The 21378-nt window shown below is 39.4% G+C and overlaps 13 protein-coding genes across 13 annotated transcripts; 7 read left to right on the forward strand and 6 right to left on the reverse strand.

The window, feature by feature from the left end:
* Positions 1-342: 342 nt before the first annotated feature.
* C5L36_0D03650 (uncharacterized protein) lies at positions 343-1620 on the forward strand (the record flags this gene model as incomplete). The annotated part of the gene is made up of 1 exon (XM_029467249.1): positions 343-1620. One exon carries the CDS (start codon positions 343-345, stop codon positions 1618-1620), a length of 1278 nt encoding a protein of 425 aa, XP_029323109.1.
* Positions 1621-1863: 243 nt separating this feature from the next.
* On the forward strand, positions 1864-2358 carry C5L36_0D03655 (uncharacterized protein; the record flags this gene model as incomplete). The annotated part of the gene is made up of 1 exon (XM_029467250.1): positions 1864-2358. One exon carries the CDS (start codon positions 1864-1866, stop codon positions 2356-2358), a length of 495 nt encoding a protein of 164 aa, XP_029323110.1.
* Positions 2359-2448: 90 nt separating this feature from the next.
* C5L36_0D03660 (uncharacterized protein) lies at positions 2449-4827 on the reverse strand (the record flags this gene model as incomplete). Its single annotated transcript, XM_029467251.1, has 1 exon — positions 2449-4827. One exon carries the CDS (start codon positions 4825-4827, stop codon positions 2449-2451), a length of 2379 nt encoding a protein of 792 aa, XP_029323111.1.
* A 185-nt stretch (positions 4828-5012) lies between these two features.
* On the reverse strand, positions 5013-6569 carry C5L36_0D03670 (uncharacterized protein; the record flags this gene model as incomplete). The annotated part of the gene is made up of 1 exon (XM_029467252.1): positions 5013-6569. One exon carries the CDS (start codon positions 6567-6569, stop codon positions 5013-5015), a length of 1557 nt encoding a protein of 518 aa, XP_029323112.1.
* Positions 6570-6746: 177 nt separating this feature from the next.
* Positions 6747-7169, reverse strand: C5L36_0D03680 (uncharacterized protein; the record flags this gene model as incomplete). The annotated part of the gene is made up of 1 exon (XM_029467253.1): positions 6747-7169. One exon carries the CDS (start codon positions 7167-7169, stop codon positions 6747-6749), a length of 423 nt encoding a protein of 140 aa, XP_029323113.1.
* Positions 7170-7523: 354 nt separating this feature from the next.
* On the forward strand, positions 7524-8636 carry C5L36_0D03690 (uncharacterized protein; the record flags this gene model as incomplete). Its single annotated transcript, XM_029467254.1, has 1 exon — positions 7524-8636. One exon carries the CDS (start codon positions 7524-7526, stop codon positions 8634-8636), a length of 1113 nt encoding a protein of 370 aa, XP_029323114.1.
* A 626-nt stretch (positions 8637-9262) lies between these two features.
* C5L36_0D03700 (uncharacterized protein) lies at positions 9263-9856 on the forward strand (the record flags this gene model as incomplete). The annotated part of the gene is made up of 1 exon (XM_029467255.1): positions 9263-9856. The coding sequence occupies one exon, from the start codon at positions 9263-9265 to the stop codon at positions 9854-9856; it is 594 nt and encodes a 197-aa protein (XP_029323115.1).
* A 482-nt stretch (positions 9857-10338) lies between these two features.
* C5L36_0D03710 (uncharacterized protein) lies at positions 10339-11625 on the forward strand (the record flags this gene model as incomplete). The annotated part of the gene is made up of 1 exon (XM_029467256.1): positions 10339-11625. One exon carries the CDS (start codon positions 10339-10341, stop codon positions 11623-11625), a length of 1287 nt encoding a protein of 428 aa, XP_029323116.1.
* A 46-nt stretch (positions 11626-11671) lies between these two features.
* On the reverse strand, positions 11672-12730 carry C5L36_0D03720 (uncharacterized protein; the record flags this gene model as incomplete). The annotated part of the gene is made up of 1 exon (XM_029467257.1): positions 11672-12730. One exon carries the CDS (start codon positions 12728-12730, stop codon positions 11672-11674), a length of 1059 nt encoding a protein of 352 aa, XP_029323117.1.
* A 1017-nt stretch (positions 12731-13747) lies between these two features.
* C5L36_0D03730 (uncharacterized protein) lies at positions 13748-13945 on the forward strand (the record flags this gene model as incomplete). The annotated part of the gene is made up of 1 exon (XM_029467258.1): positions 13748-13945. The coding sequence occupies one exon, from the start codon at positions 13748-13750 to the stop codon at positions 13943-13945; it is 198 nt and encodes a 65-aa protein (XP_029323118.1).
* A 182-nt stretch (positions 13946-14127) lies between these two features.
* C5L36_0D03740 (uncharacterized protein) lies at positions 14128-15354 on the reverse strand (the record flags this gene model as incomplete). The annotated part of the gene is made up of 1 exon (XM_029467259.1): positions 14128-15354. The coding sequence occupies one exon, from the start codon at positions 15352-15354 to the stop codon at positions 14128-14130; it is 1227 nt and encodes a 408-aa protein (XP_029323119.1).
* Positions 15355-15456: 102 nt separating this feature from the next.
* Positions 15457-18351, forward strand: C5L36_0D03750 (uncharacterized protein; the record flags this gene model as incomplete). Its single annotated transcript, XM_029467260.1, has 1 exon — positions 15457-18351. One exon carries the CDS (start codon positions 15457-15459, stop codon positions 18349-18351), a length of 2895 nt encoding a protein of 964 aa, XP_029323120.1.
* A 57-nt stretch (positions 18352-18408) lies between these two features.
* Positions 18409-21261, reverse strand: C5L36_0D03760 (uncharacterized protein; the record flags this gene model as incomplete). Its single annotated transcript, XM_029467261.1, has 1 exon — positions 18409-21261. One exon carries the CDS (start codon positions 21259-21261, stop codon positions 18409-18411), a length of 2853 nt encoding a protein of 950 aa, XP_029323121.1.
* Positions 21262-21378: the final 117 nt, after the last annotated feature.

Below are 21378 nucleotides of genomic sequence, written 5' to 3' on the forward strand. Positions count from 1 at the left end.
TCTGGGGTAAATTGTATTGCCAAACTAGCAGTAAAAGAAAAAGTGTTTGTCTTCAAACCAAAAGAAACAAGGTTGAAAATTTTTCTCAAATCCTTAGATGAGACTCAATTTCACCAGTTTCGCGCCAGAGTTTACCAATAAAGCCGCACTTTTGCCAATTTGAGCAAAATCTCAAACAATGGCCATGTAATGTGCCGTGTGGCATGCACCTCCAGATTTTCGATAACGATGAGTACTGAGGTGTTGAAATCAAGTTGGACAATTGTAAAGTTGGAGCTAATTGGTGCTATTATTCAGAGGTAATATTGGGAACCTAGACGGTCCTATTCTAGTTGAAGCGAAATGGGATTATTTAAAAGCCATCCAAGTACTGCAGTGACAGAAATTATCAATGGTTGTTGTTCAAGGGGAGAAATAGATGACGATTTCCTCTTGGAATCACAACTCTCATCTTTAATCGATGCTATAAAGTCTCAGAAGGACTTTGTTGAGCCGGGTGCAGTGGAAGCAGCCCGTGCCTTAAGGAAAAAGATGAAGTATGGTGATGTCAAGGAACAAATCATTGCCTTGAAATTGTTGGACTTACTTGTTATAAATGGAGTCCGGGCAAAATTTATGCAGCCTCTCTTTAATGATGAGAAGTTACTGGACAGGTTGGAGTTTTATGTCAATGATAAGCAGAATTTTTCGAGCGGTACTACTGCATCTTATGGTAGAGCTGGGGAGCCGAATTTCCAAATCAAACATAGAGCCGTTTGTAAACTGGCTAAAAACCTGATGGCTCAGTGGTACGATGAATTCAATGACTTTGAGAGTATGCGTAACTTCAACCAGATATTTGAACGCAATATCAAAAAAAAGTCACTTGCTTACAATGACTTTGAGGAAGGTACGACATCGTATAGAAGTAGAATCAACGATGAAGTTCCTGACTATATGAACGATGAGGCAGACATGGATTTCGAGTTTGATACTTTTGAGTCCAATAAACCAAAAACTAATGCAGAACTTGACAGAAAATTTAAAATTCCAAAGATAAACTACGAGAAAGAAGCACCAAAGATTTTACAACTTATTGCAGAAGCTAATATCATGGCTACAAATCTCATGAATATCTTGAATTCTCTTGAAAAAGACGAATTGTCGATTCACTCAATAAGGGCAAATGACGCCTTTGATCAGTGTCGTTCTATTAGGCGTAAAGTTTTAAGATATCTACAATTAGTTCAAAAAGAAGAATTGTTAGGGCCATTACTCAAATGCAATGACGATTTAGTTGCATCGCTTCAGAAATATGAGGCAAAGAGTATTCCCGGAGGAGCAAAAGTCCAACAATCGGAAGACGATGATGACGATTATGATTCCTTGGCGGATTATGAATCCGATAATGAGCCCTCCGACAGGTATGTGAGGGAAGAGCCACCATCGGTAACCCATTCTGAAAGTACGTCCTCCACTTCCACTTTCACTAAAAGGGCACCGCCTCCTGTCCCCAGAAAGAGTAATAACCTTAGATCTTCTTATCAAGACCCACAGGAGCAAATACATGCAAGACCCAAACTCAGTGACTTTGATCCGTTCAGTGACGATAATGAAGTTGCACCTTCTCCGGCATGGTGATTTCTTTTGAACTTTGTTTGCATTTACATATCCCTTTCTTTAATTCGTATATCTGTACAAGTAACGTATATAGCACCATTGTTTTTTTTTTTGCGTGTTTCAATCATAGGTGGTTGATTCCAATTTGATCATCAACATGATTTTTTGCGCACATATGAAATTTGAGAAATAATCAACATTTTTCATTGAATTAGACCCCATCTCTTAGGCAAAGACATTGAATTTGGATAACCAAGATCACACATGTTTGCAAGACTGGTAAGGCCATCTGTTATTTCCCAGCCATCATGGAGCTGTACAAGGAATCTCTCCTTGAAACCACGTCTACCAAAACTCCCTTCTTTTAAACTTACTCCAGATCCACCAGGAAATATTATTGGGACTGTTAACGATGCACATGTCCCTCCGAAGTTTGACATTTCTCACGGATCATACCATTGGATGTACGAGCGTATTATTACCGTGGGAATGGCCCCTTTGGTAGTTTTCCCATTTGTTGCAGGTGTGGACTATCCACTTATTGATGCAGGCCTGTGTACTTTGGTTTTACTGCACTCGAGATACGGTTTGCAGAGTTGTATTATTGATTACATCCCACTTCGTAAGTTTGGCTTCTGGCATAAGCTGGCAATGTTTTTGCTAAATATTGGTAGTTTTGTTTCGTTGTACGGGATTTATATTATTGAAACCGAAAATAATGGATTGGCTGATCTTATTTCAAAGTTATGGCACACTTGACCAAGGGAGTCTAGCTTTGGAAATATTATTATGTACAGAAAGATATATAAATATATGTAAATAGTGTATTCATAAAAGAGAATGAGATCTTTAAATTGAAAGATAGGATCTGTTTGCGATAGCCATCTTGTGGTTCAAGACTCTCTTTTCCATTAAAGCAGATTTACCACTCAAAACATGTAAGACTTCATCACATAATCTAACTGAGAAATCATTGGATGCCTTAGAATCACTGGCTTTTAGGATCCACAACAATGCCATTCTATTCCTTTGTCTTTGTGTTAATGGAACAGGAACTGTATAGTTCTTGGCAAAACCAGTCTTCACTGTTTTTGTAATAACAAGAGGTGCAACAATGTCTAAAGCTTCCTTCAGCTTTTCAACTGGGTTGGATCTGGTTTCAAGGAATAATAGATACAAAGCTCTGTTCAAATTTTTTCTAGCTATTTCTTTCTTACCGTCTTTCATTATGATATTGACTGCCAACTCTAGCACTTCATCGGTTTGTTTAGGTTGAGGAATCGATCTTAAGTTTTCGGAAGCCGTAACTTGCTCAACAGATGGTTGAAATCCTAACATTTTATCCAACTTTGCAGAAACTTGACGAGAAACAGGAATGAAAGTGTTGTCCTTTAATTCATCCTCAATCTCTTTCATAATTTCAAGAGTTAAATCATAGGCTTCATTGATTTTCACCACTTCTGGGGTTAGCTTGGACTTATCTTCGTTTGCCAACTGAGAAAGAACTTCATCGCGCTGGATAACATCTGCTCTTTGTGAAGTTTCAATTTCCGCAACATCATCTTCCTGTTCATTAGCTTCCGGTGCTTCTGGAAAAACGTAGTCTGCTAGAAGTTTGTAGTTTAAGGAATCCTTGTCTTGTAGAGCTCCCATGATTTCATTCTCATTTTCAAGGTAATTTTGTAATGCAGTGTATGCCTTCAAAGCACCTTCTTCGTTATCCTCTTGATAGATTTTAGCAAGAACATCTGCAAAACCGGGATCAATTTTTTGGATAAGTTTGAAACCGTCACTTTCTAGGCCATTAGAAATCACATATTCGACAAGCTTGTCTGGAGTTACGGTAGTTTCAATGACGTTCCATTCAGATTCCAAGGTTGACTTCAATTTTGCATAATCTTCGGATTCAACATCATTCATAGCCTTATAAATTGGGGATTCTTTATTGATTAGATGAGCGTCAACTTCATCATTAACCTCATCTAATTCCTTGCCTTCAGGAAGAGATTCTAGCTTTTCTAGCAATTGAGCAAATTGTGGGTCAATTGTAGAGATTTGCTTATACAATTCCGACTTGAAATAATCTGGGTAGAACTCAAAAACTTCATAGATTTCCGCTAGGTCAATTGGGATTGGACCTTCAAGAACTTCTTGTACTCTGGTAAAGTTAGGGGATGTGGAGTCACCGAAAGCTTTATAGATAGAGGAGTCCGTGTTTGAGCAGTACTTTACGATTTCTTCAAATTTGTTTTCTAAGGCATCTGAGTCTGATGGATCAATAGTTTCATAAGACTTGAGCATTGTAGCAAAATCACTGTCAATAGACTCAATCACTTTTAGTAATGGAGAGTTGGCAATGTTCTCATAGCTGTTCAGATGGGCAAAAATAACTTCAACGACGGAATTTGCATCAATTTCGCCCTCCTCCTCTTCTTCTACTGTTTCCTTTTCCGCAACCTCTGCTTCATTTTCTGTAGACTTGGTAACCTTTGCCTTAGTGTCTAAAAGCTGCTTTAATTCATTGTATTGTTCATCTGAGAGTTTGGACATAGGGCCTTCTTTGAAAGCATCAGACATTGCTTTGACACTTTCTTCTGTTGGAGTTACTCTAAGAACATTAGATAACGCTTTAGCAAAATCAGGATCAAGCTCGTAGATGTACTCAAATGCAGCGAAGCTATTAAGTTCATCAACTGATTCACCCAAAGTGTCGATCAAATCAATAATAATACTCTGTGGACCAGACATTGGTAATGATAATTGAGTCATAAAGTTTTCAATCTTTGAAACAACTTCTTGATTTCTTGATTTCAATAGTTCCTGTTTCTCCTTCAACTTTCTTTCAAACTTTTCTTTCACTTGTTCAAATGGAATACCTGATTCTTGAGCTAGTTCCTTGAGTTTGGCATCAATCAAAGATTCCTTTTCCGAGTCGACCTTTTTCAAATATTTAGCAAGTTCAGAGTGCTCATATTGTTGTTCCGTTGGAATTTCATGAATAAAAGCACCTTCTGAATTTAATTTCGAAGTACGGACAAATTCTGCAAATGTGTTGTAGAATGGTTTTTCTGATTTCTTTGATGGTTTGCCCGCAGTAGAGTTTAACCTCACCGCCCCTGGTCTACACACACGGGCTCTAATAGCAGCTGTAGATGATCTCGAGAGCATGTTTGATCCTTGAATTGTGATGTACAGGCAGCAGCCTTCCCTTTTTGTTACTAGAGGCATATCAGCGTTGTCGAAATTGAAAAATCATGTCTACTCGATGAAGACTCAAATTTTAGAGGGAGAAAAAAAAAATGAGGCATTGGTGCACGGTTTTCCTACGCGATATCAAGGTAGCACAAAAAGTTAAAACGCAATAAAAAAAATTCAGTATACATTATAGACAACTGGGTCAAGTATGACAGATATTATACCTCATAGACTGCCACACCCAATTTACCCTTTTCCTCATTGTTCTTTAGCTCTCCAGAAGATCCAACTTCGATATCGTTGTTAGTATTCCGGTCCAAGCTTAAGAAACATAACGGATCTCTTTCGGCCATCTCGAAGATGTCAGTACCAATATTTTCGATTTCATCATCTGCTCTCATTTGACAACCTGGTATTTTGTCAATTATAAAGCATAAGATGTAGGTAGCACCTGCAGACCACACACTTATAGATACCCAACCTGCAAATTGGTATCCCATTTGTTTCCAATGATGATAGATCCAGCCGCCCTCAATGACAGTTGCTCCGTCAGTCGCAGCAATTGTTGGCGAAGCAAACACTCCCAAACAAATCGATCCAAGTATACCACCAATTCCATGAATGACAAAAGACCGAGTGGTGTCATCGATGTGGGAAGCTTCGTTAAAGTTGTAGCACAATCTGCAAACAGCACCCACAAATATCGAAGTGATGACTGCCCAGTAAGGTGTATAAAATCCACAAGATGGGGTTATATTAACTAGGCCAGAAACAGCTCCTTCGCAAGCTGCAATCAGAGACCATTTTCTTGTAAAGGCGTAATCCACTGCTACAAAGGAGACCATAGCAGCAGAAGCAGCCAACTGAGTGTTTGTCAAGATATAACCGGTACGAACATTGACGGCACCTAGAGTGCCGGAATTGAAACAAAGCCAAGAAAACCAAATAAACGAGACACCAATGAAGGTGATGATTGTGTTCTCCGGTTCATGTTCAGCTCCTTTGTTTTTCCAAACCTTACGTGGGCCAATAAAATAAGAGTATGTTAATGACGTTATACCTGAAGCAATATGGACCGGGCCTCCCCCGGCAAAATCCAAAGCACCGAGATTCAACAACCATCCATTACCGTTCCAAGTGGAGTATGCAAGAGGGCAATAGACGACTGTTGTCCAGAGAAAGCCGAGAATTAATGACGGTAGCAAACGAGAACGCTCTGCAATGGCACCAACGAAAATCTGGACAGTTGCTATGGGGAAGAATGCAGAAAAGGTAAAGTATACAATCGAAGGTATGGTACCACCTTCAAAGTAGGGGCCCATTCCGAGATTTGGAATTGCACCTAGGGATAAGTTGCCCATGACATGAGATGACGAAGTTGAAACTGCCAACGAGTAACCCAAAAAGAACCACTGTAAAGAAATAACGGCTGTCACCAGGTAGGATTGCATGAGGATCTGGATGATGTTTTTCCGTTTCAAAGTACCGCCGTAGAACATGCCAATAGCAGGAGTTAGGATCATGACACCGACTGTGCAGAAGAGTTCGTATGCGGTGTCCACCATATTAAGAGTGGAAGTATCATTTGCCAAAGCGTTAGCAGCCATAATAGAAGAAGTGTTTGATGGTAGGTGAATTACAATCAGTTCCAGTCTTGAATGGGACCCTTGACATGAGTCCTGTGGAGAAAGCTGGGGTAGATGCACATTATATATATCTATATCTATATCTATATCCACACACATACACGCCTCTGTCAGATACACATGAACCATTTATCAGAAAGCAAGCTTTGCAAGTCAGCGAGTTTGATTTGTAGCATCCAAGATAAGGGTCCACGGTTGGCATTGCCTAATTGGGCAATTCTAAGCACAATGAGATAGTGAAGTGGGTATCTTATTGGTTGTTAGTAACGGCATCTTCAAGTGTCGGCATAGACAAGTGACCCATTTCTAAACTCCGTTCTCAACGAGATTGTCAAGGTCAACCTTGAGTTCGGGGAACTCACTCTCCATTTTATCTCTTAGGACATGTTGGAAATGATGAAAAGCTGCCCTTTTCCCCCTCAGATGTTGTGTGAGTCTCCTGACGGCCTCTACAAACTCCCTCGTGTACACGTCTGGATTGCGTCCATCGACAACGTACTGAACAACGTCTGCCGGAATGAGAACCGTTGGGTCCACTTGACCTTGTAATTGTGCGATTTTCGTCAGGGCACCATTGATGTTATGTGCTAGCCCCTTGAGCGCATCCGGGGTCCCCTGGAAGTCGTGAACTTGCACACCCATGTGGGCAAAAGTCTCTATAAGTTCGGCCAGGGCCGTCTGCACTGCATGCTGCGGTTCGGATGGCTGGAAGCCGTGCTCAGTACTCATTTATGCGCCTGTTGAGTTGTGGTATACGTGTAAGGTTGTCGAAAATACATGGAACAAGTGGTGTGTTTTCCACCTCCATCTCAATAAAGTTGATTTTTTCCTCGTCTCTTGTATTTGTATTTGTATTTGTATATATATATATATATATATATAGCGAGGGTACGGCTTTCCAGAATCCACTGAGAATAGAAGGGCGGGGAAGGGGGGGATTTAAAGGAGTCCAGTTGGGCCAGCACTGTCTACAAGTGACCATTTCCCATAACATACCTATCAAGATTGAAAGATAGACAAATAAAGACATAGTAACCTATAGGTACAGATACTTAGATATAAATATATAAAGATACAGAACAAATGGACAACAGAGACACACTACGTTGCAGAGACTCGGGCGAGCCCTCGGATAAGGGCAAATTGATGTCGACAGTTGCTGACAATTGCAGTATGAGGAGAAGAGGGAAAATTTCCGTTGCCAATGAGAGCGAGAAAAGTAATGGAAATGGAAATGGAAATGGAAATGGAAATGGAAATGGAAATGGAAATGGAAATGGAAATGGAAATGGAAATGGAAATACAAGTGAGAACGAGGATTCCGTTTATGTACAGTTTTCAAATTTTGTACCGGTATTATTACTAATAGCAGTGTTGTTGTTGATAATAAACGTTTGGTTTGTCAAGGATAGTGTTGATAAGAGTGACATGACGAGAAAGACACTCAGTATCGATCCGGAACTGCTTGCACATTGGAACAGCACGCTGGCGAATTTAAAGCCAGAGGAGATCATTAACTGGGCAGTTTTAACCTTCCCCGGGTTATACCAAACCACTGCATTTGGATTGTCTGGGTTGTGTATTATAGACATGATTTCCAAGCTCCCCCATGCGACGGAGAATGTCGATCTGGTGTTTATTGACACCCTCTACCATTTCCCGCAGACGTTGGAGTTGGTGGAGAAGGTGAAGAATAAGTATCCCGAGTTCAAGCTGCATGTGTACAAGCCATTTGGGTGTGATAGTGAGGAGGAGTTTGTTGCCAAGCATGGTGACAGTCTCTGGGAGCGGGACGAGCTCAAGTACGACTACCTGGTGAAGGTTGAGCCCCTCAAGAGGGCCTATGAGGATCTACAAATCAAGGCGGTTTTCACGGGGAGAAGACAGTCCCAGGGGGCTAACCGGTCGACGCTTCCAATTATTGAGATTGACGACACTTTACACATTATCAAGATCAACCCCTTGGCGACATGGACGTTTGACGATGTTTATTGTTACATTCAGGAAAACAATGTTCCTTATAATGAACTGCTCGATCTGGGGTACAAGTCTGTTGGAGACTGGCATTCCACGTCTCCTGTTGCCGAGGGAGAGGACGAGCGTGCGGGACGCTGGAAAGGACGTGCCAAGACGGAGTGTGGAATCCATGTTGTTGGCGAATACAAGGAGTACATGGACAAGAAAATTGTTGGATAGTTTGTCTTGATTAACATGGGCATTTCCAATGTTTTTGTCTATGTATTATTGTAGTGTTTACATAGATTGTATATACATATTGTTGTGGTATATATATGTCAGTTTTTAGTATATTACTTTATTATCATATTACCATATTACCATATTACCCTATTACCCTAATATCCTACTAAAATATTACCATGGTAAACACACTACATTACAAGTCTATGCTTCGTGTCTTTGAGGTGCCTCTGCTATATGCATCATGCTGAGCCCCCCTGGTTCTTGACCTACAAAAAAATCCACGGAATTTGCGAGTCGCGACGCGCGAAACGAGAAAAAAACAAAAAAAAACGGGCTTGGAGATTAAAAATAAGTTTCGCGAGCTTTTGAGCGCGAGAGGGCAGCTCAATGGCAAAGGAGGGTAAAAGGGGAAAACGCAAACAGTGTTTTTAGTGGAAACTGGCAATCTACACGATACAACATTCTCGATGAAACCAAAGGCACATACAGGAGGCCAAACATCATTGCATTGTTGGTTAGTTTGGGTTAACCAGTTCTAGTTGCAAGCACCAGTACAGTACACTACACTACACTACACACCATACTCATCTACACCACACTAGACCACATTAAACACAGACATGGTTGGTATTGCAGACGTTAGAAAGAAACTAGTCATTGTTGGAGACGGTGCCTGCGGGAAGACGTGTCTTCTCATTGTCTTCTCCAAGGGGGCCTTCCCAGAGATGTACGTTCCTACTGTTTTCGAGAACTACGTTGCCGACGTTGAGGTGGATGGCAGAAGAGTTGAGTTGGCTCTCTGGGATACTGCCGGCCAAGAAGATTATGACCGTCTTAGACCTCTATCCTACCCGGATTCAAACATCATTTTGATTTGTTTCAGTGTCGATTCCCCAGACACCTTGGACAATGTCCAAGAGAAGTGGATTTCTGAAGTCTTGCACTTTTGTCAGGGCGTTCCTATCATTCTCGTTGGTTGTAAGATTGATTTAAGAAATGATCCGGAAACTATCAATAGACTCTCTGCCGCTGGACAACAGCCAGTTTCCACTTCAGAAGGACAAGAAGTTGCAGACAAAATCAGGGCAATCACATACATGGAATGTTCTGCTAAACTAAACCAGGGCGTGAGAGAAGTCTTTGAGGCTGCAACGAGAGCAGCCTTGGAGACAAAGGAGAAGGAAACAAAGAAGAAAAAATGTACTATTCTGTAGCTTAATAGATTGCCATCAAATTACTACTTAAAGTATATTCTGAATCTATCTCCTTCTCAATCTTATTACCGTTCTTTCTCTCAATCATTACTCTTTGATTTATATGTCTATATGCTCATTGTGCTTTTGTTTGTGTCTAATATTTATACAGATGCACACTGTCTAGATATATATCCTTACATATACTATCGATATCTATACTTGAATCAAACTGACCTTCTAACCTCCCCAAACTCATCTAAAGTTGTATATTGACCGCTCCTTTTTTTTACCCTCAGTTATTGGTGAACAAGGCTATTCCACTCCTTTGGCCTGTTGATGTTCCTCCCCCCAGGAGCGAACTTTTCTTTTTTTTCCTCTTCTTTGGAGAGACTTGTACACCTTGCAGACTCAAAGTGTGCCATTTCAATAGTGTAACATCTCATTTTGATTCTCCCATCTTGGTCTCTTATACACATACTGACAACCCTGTTAAAGAAACCATGCCTTCCTTCAACGACGCACCCACCCCGCAGAACACACCTGCCTCCGCAGCTGGGTCTTATATGCCAAAGAATGCGTCCCTTGACATTCCGTCAACAATTTCAGAAAACTCTGAACTCTTGAAAGGTATGTTGGCAAACAATCCTGCATTGTTGGCCTCGATCCAGGCGAAGTTGGGAGAACTAGTGGGTGTTGATTCTGGATATTTTTCCTCTTTGCCTAAGAAGGCCAAGGAGGGCGTCTATGTGTTGAAGACGTTACAAGAGAAGCAGTACGTTATTGAAGCTGAGTTTCAAGCAGATCTACTAGAGTTGGAGAGGAAGTATGCCGACAAATATAAGGCTATTTATGAGGACAGAAAGAAAATAGTCAATGGTGAAGTTGAGTTGAAGAAGGAAGATATTGAACATGGCAAGGCTGTCCTTGAAGAAGAATTGGGTGATGAAGAAGAGGAAGATGGTGATGAAAATGGAAACGGAAACGGAAATGGAAATGGAAATGGAAATGAGGACGAGGATGATGCAAAGGAGAATGCCAACGTTAAAGGCGTTCCCTTTTTCTGGCTTACAGCTATGCAAAATCTGCCTCCTGTTGCAGATATGATTTCCGACCGTGATGTGCCGGTGTTGGAGCACTTGGTTGATTTAAGAATGGAATATATGGATAAACCTGGCTTTAAATTGATTTTTGAATTTTCGCCAAATGAGTATTTTAAGAATAAGCAGATTGTCAAAACTTACTATTACCAAAAGGAATTGGGTTACACCGGAGAGTTTGTGTATGACCATGCAGAGGGCAATGAAATTCAATGGACTGATAACAAACATAATGTTACAGTGGAAATCGAATTAAGAAAACAAAGAAATAAACATACTAAACAAGTCAGAACCATTGAGAAAACAACCCCAACTTACTCCTTCTTTAACTTCTTCTCTCCCCCAAGTTTACCTGGAAACGCAGCGAACGGTGATGAAGGCGATGAGGATGACGAATTTGAAGAAGTCGATGAAGAATTAGAAGCTGCTTTGCAGAATGACTATTCGGTAGGTGAATTGATCAAGGAAAAACTAATTCCTAGGGCTGTTGACTGGTTCACTGGTCACGCACTTCAGTTTGAACCTGATTTCCAACAAGAAGAGGAGGAAGAAGGATTCGACGACGAATATGATGACGATGATGACGATGAGGGGGTAAGTGATGGTGGTGCTGGCCATGATGAAGATGGTGATGATGACGACGACGGAGATGATGAACCAGAACAAAAGCCGGAATGCAAACAACAGTAAGTAGGCGGCCTTTCTCCGTCCTTTTATATCATTTTATATCTAATTCTTAATTTTCATTTAGAAACAATTCGAATTTTCCCTTGGTTTTGTAACGAACACCTTTCATGCTTGATGAATCACGATCGTCAAAGTTTACCTTAAACCCGCTGATACCTTTGTCCAACATAAATTCAAGAATCACGGGTAACTTGGTGACATTGTCAGAGTCATTTATCGTTTCTTCAACTGCCCAAGATTTATCTATTTGCTCTCTGGCGATTTCTTTACAACCATCACTTGAAGGAATTTTTAGTACAACATTCTGTAATGGGGCCTTTGTACTGACTCGAACTCTGACCCTACTGGTATCCTTATCAAGTCTCTCACGAGCTCCCGTCAGCAACACAAACTCTCCAAAATCAGGTATTTGGTAATTCAATACGGGAGTGACATCCTCTTCCAATTCAATGTTATCGAGATTGAAGTTGGATATGACGGAGGCATATTTCTCGGTCTCTATATGTAGTTTAATCACCGCTGGTTTTTTCGAAATGGCCATAATTTCTCCAAATATACCATCGCCATCATTACAAAGATGTTCAACAACTTCCAACAAAATCCAACCCTCACCAACATTACTGATATCAACTTCAGCTCGTCCGATATCGCACACTTCTGTGAAAGTATACCCTTTCTTATATCCACCTTCGAGAGACTTGGTAATTCTCAAGTCTAACTCTTCAACTACCTTTTTCAAATCTAGTGTAACTACAAATCCGTGATCGATTATCTTATCCAAGATTTGATAAATTGGAAATTTATTGATAATAATTGAATCGTTTCCAGGTCCAACCAAAGATTCCAAATTAGACACAAAGCTTTCCAGGAATGTCAATATATAAGCAGCATCCGAATTGTGTCTTGTTACTACGACGTACCAGAGTTGATTACTCTTCCAATGTATAAAACTGGTCGATCCAATTGTCAATATAGGATTTCTTAAATGTGTTTCCTTATGTATCTTCGATGCAAACACGCTTATTATTGTCCGGCTAACGTCCTCTCGGTATACCCTAGAAACAATTGTTTCTAGCTCATTATCTAATATGAATATGGCAGATATCATTTGTTTGTTTTTTCACCAAGAGAATATGACGAATGAAGAAAGTGCTAGTGTGCCTACTAAAAGGATCCAATTCCCATGCCTCTTTAGCGAATTCCAATCTTTCGTGATGAAACCACATGATAGCACACTTTGAGACAATTGCAAGGATAAACAATAGCAGAGAAAAGGGCACACAATCATATACCTCCTGGGGATACTTTAAGAAGCACTGGGAAGGATCATCTTGCTAATTGATCATCGTTCTATTACTTAGTTCTGCTGGGGAACTAATTATAGGTGAGATGGTAATGCACGTACCTTGTGCTGAAAAGGCTGACGCTCGAGGTAAAAGTCTTCCTTGGCAAGGATTGAGTATTCAAGTATCTTTGAGTACCCATCCGCTGATTCTTGGGGAATCGATAAGCTTCAAAATACAGAAGTTGGGACAACTTGTTTTATAAGGGTGTTCGACACGGCTGAAACGGAATAGATTCTCTAAACCTATCCACATTTAGTATAAAAAGAATAAAATTGCTGTCGTTGATAATTAGATAGTATTTCCAAAGCATGTCTATTACTAAGCCTGAATAAGCTACACGGACATTGGAAACATGGTCTTCTTCATTTTTTGTAAGTAACGTTCCTGGTGCACTATCTGCCACAGCCCCATCGCAGCTCACTAACTCTTTAAACAAATTTTGAGTTTCCTCGCAGTTTGTACCATTCTACATTAACTTTCTGGTCTCTTTTACACTAATATTAGCTAGTTCAACTCACAGCTACTTATTAAATATTAATTGATAGTCGAAGGTGTGGAAAAGAAACAGAAGAAGAAAAATCGTTTTGGGTAGCCTGGACTTTGAATTCTATACATCACCAACGAGATTCCATTGAGCGAATTTAACGATTTTCACTGTCAGCGAAGAAACCACCAATGCCAACTATTACCGGAAAACTCTACGCCAGGACATTAGTTGAACAGTGCAATCTCTAGAAGAAACCCACGGGTGTCTCAGAGACAAACTGGTATAGGAGAAAATGGCTAGAGGTAATCAGAGGGAATTGGCAAGACAAAAAAACCTGAAGAAGCAACAGGAACAAAGCAAGGGTAAGAAAACGGACTATCTCAAGAGAAAAGAAACTGATGCTGAGATTAGTAGACAGAAGCAGAAATTAGCTGATGAACGGAAAGCCGCAGAAGCTGCTGCTGCATTAGCTGCAAAAATGAAGAAGTAAGAACCCACGAGACTTTCAAATAGAATATATAGACTATTGTTTAACTTGGTTTTTATGTATACACTTCTCTAGTAACTAAAATATTAACAGACATAAATACATATTCAAGAAAATAAGAAAAAAGGCCAAACTTAGCAAATTATACAAATTCTTTAAAGAAATTATACGAAGAAATACAAAACCTATGCAGAAGCTTCAACGTTTTCGGCATTTGCACTTTGATGCTGTAAGGCTTCGGCAGTCTTCTCAACTTCATACTGGAATTCGAAATATGACTTTGGAAGATGGTGTAATCTAATGAAACCATCTTCACCTCCAGATACATAAGAAGTACCATCTGGGTGGATTGAAAGGCAATTCAAAGGACCAAAATGTCCCTTGATTCTACCAATTTCATCTTCAAAAATTTTGTGGAAGATCTTTGCATCAAATCCACCTTCACTACCAGAGGTGGTTGTAACATCTCTTGCATCTTGACCACCTCCTAGAATAATAAAATCTTTCACTGGGGTAATCAATGCTGCATTGACAGGGGATCCAGAGCTGTATTCCTTTAACTGCTTCCAACTTTCAACATCAAATAACTTGGCGGTTTGATCCTTTGATGATGCAACAAAATATGTTTTATCACTTGATGTCTGAAGATCTGTAACTTGGTTTTTGAAAGGTGTTGAATGTGCTAATTCTTCTCCTGTTTGGGAGTCATATTTAGAGATACTACCATCGGCATGACCTGCAAGAATGTATTTACCATCGTATGACCAAGTTGCAATGGTCACTTTAGTAGAGGCATCACCTTGATTAACAATACTCAACACTGGTTCTGTTTCCTGATTTCCACCTTTACTTAAGTCAATATTAAATATTTGAATTTTACCCATTTGACCCATAACATTGTCGGTCAAAAAGAACAATTTTTTGTTATCTGGAGATAGCTCAACTCTTTTAACAGGAGATTCAAAATTCCAAGTTTGAATACATTCTCCTGTTTCTGCGCTCCACAACTTACCGGATAAGTCAGCACTGGCAGTTAAAATGTAGGTGGTGGTATTATCAACCTCAACCGACCAGACAGTACCCCTGTGACCGTGGTAAGTACCTAGTCTCTCGCCATTGGCTGAATACCAAACACAGATATGATGATCCTTAGCTGTGGAAAAAATTAAATCACCTTCTCTATTGTATTTCACTTGTGTGATAGGACGTTCATGCCCCTTCAGCTGGATTGGTCTCATTAGCTTGTTCGACATATCTGATTCTTTTCTACTCTCTGTGTGTCTGTATGTCTCTCTCTTCTCCACTGCTCTCCTGAAAAGAGTCTTTACTTTCTTGCATTCTTCATCCAGTCTATATTGTATAGAATTGGAATCGCCAAACTGAAAAATTTTCGAGTCTCGCCCGTGCACCATTTTTCACGCTGTCATGAATTCTTACAATTTATTTGTATACACACCAGGCTCATCATAATTGTAACATAATCATTCTATTCTTTTTAAAGCAAACAAGCCAAGATGCAGCAAGGGAATGGGGGAAATCAGCTTTGGAACATGCAAGCACAACTCCAAGAGAGTTACCCGGGTACTAACAATGGAACACCAAACTCGGTCACCAATTCACACCACGGCTCTGTTACCAGCACTGGTACTAATACGGGGTTGGGCATGGGAATGTCAATAATGAATGGTTATTCCACACCTGACATGTCATCTCAAATGCAAGACACAAACAACCAAGTACGGCAGCAACAGATTTTTCAGCAACTGCAGATGCAAAAGCAATCGCAACAGCAACAGCAACAGCAACAGCAACTACACCAAGTACATGCGACATCTCAAATTCCACAGCAACAGCAGCAGCAGCAACAACAACAGAAACCAGTACCCCAAATGAATTTGCAGAATACAGAAAAATTCTTGGATTTAGTCGAACATTACATGAAAAAAATCAACAGACCGTTCGAAAGGTATCCAGTGGTGAATGGTGTTCGAATAAATCTTTTTGTTTATTACTATATGGTTTCATATGTTGGAGGATTTGTGAAAGCGTATCAGGAACAAAAGTTTCCGTTGATTGCTAAACAATTGGGCATACCGGCAAACAACCAGCCCGTCTTCAATGAATTTTTACAATGCTACTATGTTAACCTACGACCATTTGAACAATACGCCAAAACTTCTGAAAGTTTAAATGATCCCCAGAGAAGAGTAATGTTACAGCAGCAGCAGCAGCAGCAGCAGCAATTTCAAGCTCAAGCGCAGCCACGTCCACAGATACCACAGAAAACACAAGTTCCTCAAAATACAGGCAGGCCTCCAATTCCAGGACAGGTACCTCAAGCCCCTCAAATAAAAAACACTTCTAGTCATCAAGAGCAACTGCATCAACACCAAATACATCTACAGCAAAAGTTTCAAGAAGCGCAGCATAAGACTCTACTCCAACAACAACAACTACTTCAGAAAAAAGCCACAAAAAATTCACCAACTCAATATTCGCAAGCTTCCACTCCACATGACGTTCCACAATCACCACATGTACCTATCAATAAAGCAAACAAAATTACAAAACCACCTCTCAAGACTGCGAAATCAAGAGTTTCATCCATTAATGAAGAGAAAATTGTTACAGTATTTGTCAAAGGTAATCGGAAACCTGATGTTATAAAGAATTATACACCTTACACGACAACCCATGATAGGCCTGGAGGGCTTGACATCTTGAATATTGAACGTGTGGGGGAGCAATTAGATGATATGAAACCTGTTTTCCTTTATTTTCCAGAACTAGGTAAGGTTGATATAAAAGCATTGTCTTTGGGTCTATTGTCAGGCATATCTGCTGAAATAAATGTGGCACTTAATGTCCTATTAATCATAAGCTCAGATCCAAACACACATATCCCATTTGAGCATTGTAAAATTTTGCTTGATAGCTTATCGCTGTTAGGTAAAAAAGTAATCGGAAAGCTATGGAATTTCAAATATAAATCACATCTCTCAGAAAGTACCAAAAAATTGGGAAAGAATATGGACTATGTCAAACCAAAGAGTAGAATCGATAAGATTTTTGAAAAATATTCAAGACAGTTTGGTGATGAAGATTATACAATCGAAGTTAACGCCTTCACTTCTCAAGAGATCTCGAGTACCAAACCCGACCCTCCTCATCTGCATCCAAACCGCTACGATGACAAAATGAATGACAAAATGAATGACAATAGCTCACCTCCTACAAGCTTGAATCAATCGATTATAAATGTGGAGTCCGTCAAGGGGTTCAAAATTCCTTCTTACTTGAGCATGCTTCACAAATGTCGAAAACAAGCTGATAGTATATCTATGAACATCTACCAGAAAAGTTACTTTGACCAAGAGGTTGTCTTAGTTGAGGAATTGAGTACTATTTCCCTGATATTTAGGAATTTCTCTTTTGTCAGCAACAACAACTTGTATCTTGCTAGGAATCCTAAATATATGGAATTCTTATACACTGTGATATTTGCAACTATTACGAAACCGGAGATATTTAAATTTGAGAGAAAGAGGCTATCATTGATGAAAGATGCTCTCATTGTACTTTCAAATATAATTCATGCGATTGATATAGAGTCTGAGTTAGAAGTGTGGCTGGTTTTCTCTTTGGCGTACTCTTTTTCATCAGAAAGTTCTGAGTTGCGTAAACCGACTAACATGACAACTTCAAAATATATTCCAAGTGTGCACCGTTATCATCCCCACTCTGTTGATATTATGTCCAAACTGTTATGTACATCCTATGCTAACAGGGAAAAGGTGGCTGACTTGCTAACAGGAAAGGTAAGGGATGAACACATAATTAAAATGGTTGGCTTAAATTTTGGTGACGACTATCTGGAAACAGGCTCACTTTTCAAAGCAGTATTTTCTCTATTTGTGTCTATTCTTCCTACTGATCAGATGTACCAGGGGGTTGAAATATTCAATGAAATGTATCAAACATGCCTCCAGTCTTTGTTAGGGTGCTTGGTGTTAACAGAATTTTTAGATGAAGCGCCGGGCTTCAAGAGAAATATTGCGTTAGATTTTTTACTCTCGGAAGAAAGGTTCGGACCAATTCTTCAGCATTTATCATTTGTATACACTGCTGTCAATCTGAATCTAAGAGCACAAGCATCGGAAGAAAACTCATTAATATCAGCTTATGCAGCTGAACTTGCTAACAGCTTAACTGAGTGTGCTATTCAACACGCCGTGGCTAACGAAAATGTTAACGAAGACTTACAGAAATTACGGAACATTCCAAGGTTATTTGGCGCTCTCGAAAATCAATGTGGTATTTTAGTTTCACCTTCTGCAGCTTGTAATGTTACAGAGCAGATTATAAAAACACTGAAAATCAAACACAAGCTTGAAACTCTATTAAAATAAATATAAAGCCCCTTAAATGTAGATATATAACTATACCATAATCTAGAAACAGACAGACTAATTATATTTAGCATCTAAAAAGTCAAACACCTTTTTAGCGTTCTCTCTTCCAATAATGGCACCAATGTCCTCTTCGCTCATTTGACAAAACTCGTATAAAGACTGAACTTTATTAATAATCAAAAGTGAATTAGCTTCAGTTATTCCCGGTATCGACCTCAAAAAATTGAGTGCATCCTCATTAAACCTTGAGCCTGAAATTAAATCGCCAGTACCGGCGGCTAAAGAATAATCAAGGTTTGGTTCCTTTGAAACAGCTTTTAACTCCTTGAAAATTTTAGCAGTCTCAAAGGGTGAGCTGCTCCAAATAATACTCAACTTAGGGAATGAAGCAATTAGAGCAGCAATCCTCAGTTGCAACTGTTCGAGCTCATAGTTAGAAACGCTTTTCGAAGAATTCCGAGTTAAATATCCTGTTGTAAATGGGTCAAAAGAAAATGACTTCCCTTCTTCAAACTCAATCAACAATACTGGCTTTTTGTACCATTTAAACATATTCTCACACTGTTTCATCAATCTACCATTCTCTAAGGATTCTATCAAATCACGTACCGCTTTTCTTTCGACACATATTTCATCAGACAAAATATAGTCACCCACTGTTAGCATTGCAGGTATAATTTCAATATCCGCCAAGAAACAAACAAAAGGTAATTGTGAATTAAATTCTCTACTATCAACAATAATTTTATTGCTCTTAACGGTCACCGTACTCCCACCTGCTATTCTAGTTTGAGAATTTAAATTTCTTGAGTTTCCATCAAACCTTATTTTTTCATCATCGGCAGTGTTGAAAAACTTGGGCATATTAGCCTTCTCTCGGATCAATTTAGTAAATGCATCTTTTTCATACTTTATTGAGTTTAAATACATCTGTTCTTCAACCGATTCTCCGTAATACATAAAAAAACACTTTGAGGGCTTTAATGAGACCTGGTATAATTCAATGTTACGCACAAATGTTAAGTCCGGTTCATAACATATAATATAAGATGGCATAATTTCTTCAAGATCAATGGTATCAAAAGTGGAAATGATAATCTCATCAGCCCTTTCTATAAATGCACAACTCATTTTTTCTACTTCCAAATGCACAGGGGAATCCTCGATGGCATCTAACTTCATCCCTTTGAAATCTGCCGTATCGTTTAATTCTTCTCCGTAGCTATTAAGCTTGTCTACATCACTATTTTCCAGGTCTTTATCACCTTCGTCTACTACTTCGGTTGTCAAATTTAGTAATCTGTTGTGTCGTGCCATAACAGAACCTCCTCTGGTCCGCCGTCTATCAGAATTTCTTGTGCTTGCTCTCGTAAAAGTTTTGGAGACTGTAACCTCGTCGGCAATATTAGAATTTGATTTTACTTTCTTTAGTTCTTCATTCATACGTCTCATGATACTTCCAGATGATTTTTTCCACTGTTGATACTTAAGTTCAGATTCCATAATCCGTTTGAAGCTATAGCACCTTGTCTTCTTAAGTTGCTGTATCCTGTAGCTGTGCATGACCTTTTCAAGTTGGCAACAGATCCTTCTAGATGAACAGCCAATCACTATGGGGCCGTCATCCGAGGAGTCTTTCAAGCGTTTTTCATCGTTTATTTCATCCAAAATAAACAATAGCTGTTCCCATTTGGGTAACTCTTCCAGAAGATACTTTTTTTGTGTGTTCCCCTCCTTGGTCCCGATTTTTCTAAAAACCCGGTCAGTTGAGCAAGCAATTGTCGCTGTCGATTCAGGAATCATGAGCCATAGAGATTCTTTTTGATTTAACGACATTCTGTGTTCATCAATGTAGTTTTTAATATTGTGATAAAACGAAACGGAATCTAGTTTGTACAAATCTTCCAAAAATTGTTTCAAAGTAGTGATTTCTGATATCAACTTTTTAGTTGTTATTGAAACCCTATGCCAAACGGGGTTCATCGCAGCAACAATAGATTGGACAAAATTTTGGTCCAATGCATACTCCATAGACCACCTATCAGAAGCAATGTCAGGGTTATTTCTTCTTAGTTCGCCTAGTAAAGTTTCAATACTGGCCATTAAAGAGTTTTGAATTTTTTGCATGTAATCAGTCATTTTTATTCGAACTTCAGTGACCGTAATTTTCTCAGAAGTTGCTCCCTTTTTTTTCGACAACCTCTGAATTGACTCTGTCACACGAACATGGAATCGAGGCCAAAGGTAGGACTTATCCACCTTGAAGTACTTCATCTTAGTTGCCAATGGCTGAAAATCTCTGCAGCATTTCTCCGGGTTATCTGATATAGCCTTTACAAAACCCCACTTGTTTGTTCTTCTGTATAGATTGACAACAAATCTGTCCATTGAGTATTGGGAAATATTCTCTGCATGCAAGATAACTAGGCCAGTAATGTTTTCAGGCTCAATAACATGACTTAGAATGTCAGTAACCAAAACACGGTTGGAAACTGATATTATCCCCCCATTTGCATACAGTTTACGCCTCTTATCAACTGTACCTGCATCTCCTAAAATTGATGAGAAAATATCAATGCTTTTATTATCAACAGGATTTGGGATTGAATTCAGATTCCCTGTACTTGAATTCCATGAAAGTTCGAGTAGTTCTTCTTCAATAGTATTATTTTCTTGTTCCGTAGCATTGATCAACATTATCAAAGATCGCTTCTTTGAATTACCGCCCACGGAGTGCATCAGTACGTGTAAAAGATTTGCAACAATATGGTTGACACCTAATCCCTTACCTAATATCAGCAAACCATCATGTTCTACAAAATCTATCACTATATTCTCTTGAAATTTGAGCAGAAGTGAAAGGTTAATTTCTAATGTTTTTCCAATCAACGCAGTTTCCCCTGCCATTTACCCAGCTAACCTGAAACGGCAATTTACCGTCCTTCGAAACTCTAGGATTAATGGCTGGAGGCGAAAAAAAGAAAAAAAAATAGAAAAAAAAAACATGTTCCCTCCGGTGCTATT

The sequence above is a fragment of the Pichia kudriavzevii genome, chromosome 4, assembly GCF_003054445.1.
Source record: "Pichia kudriavzevii chromosome 4, complete sequence".
NCBI lineage: Eukaryota > Fungi > Ascomycota > Pichiomycetes > Pichiales > Pichiaceae > Pichia > Pichia kudriavzevii.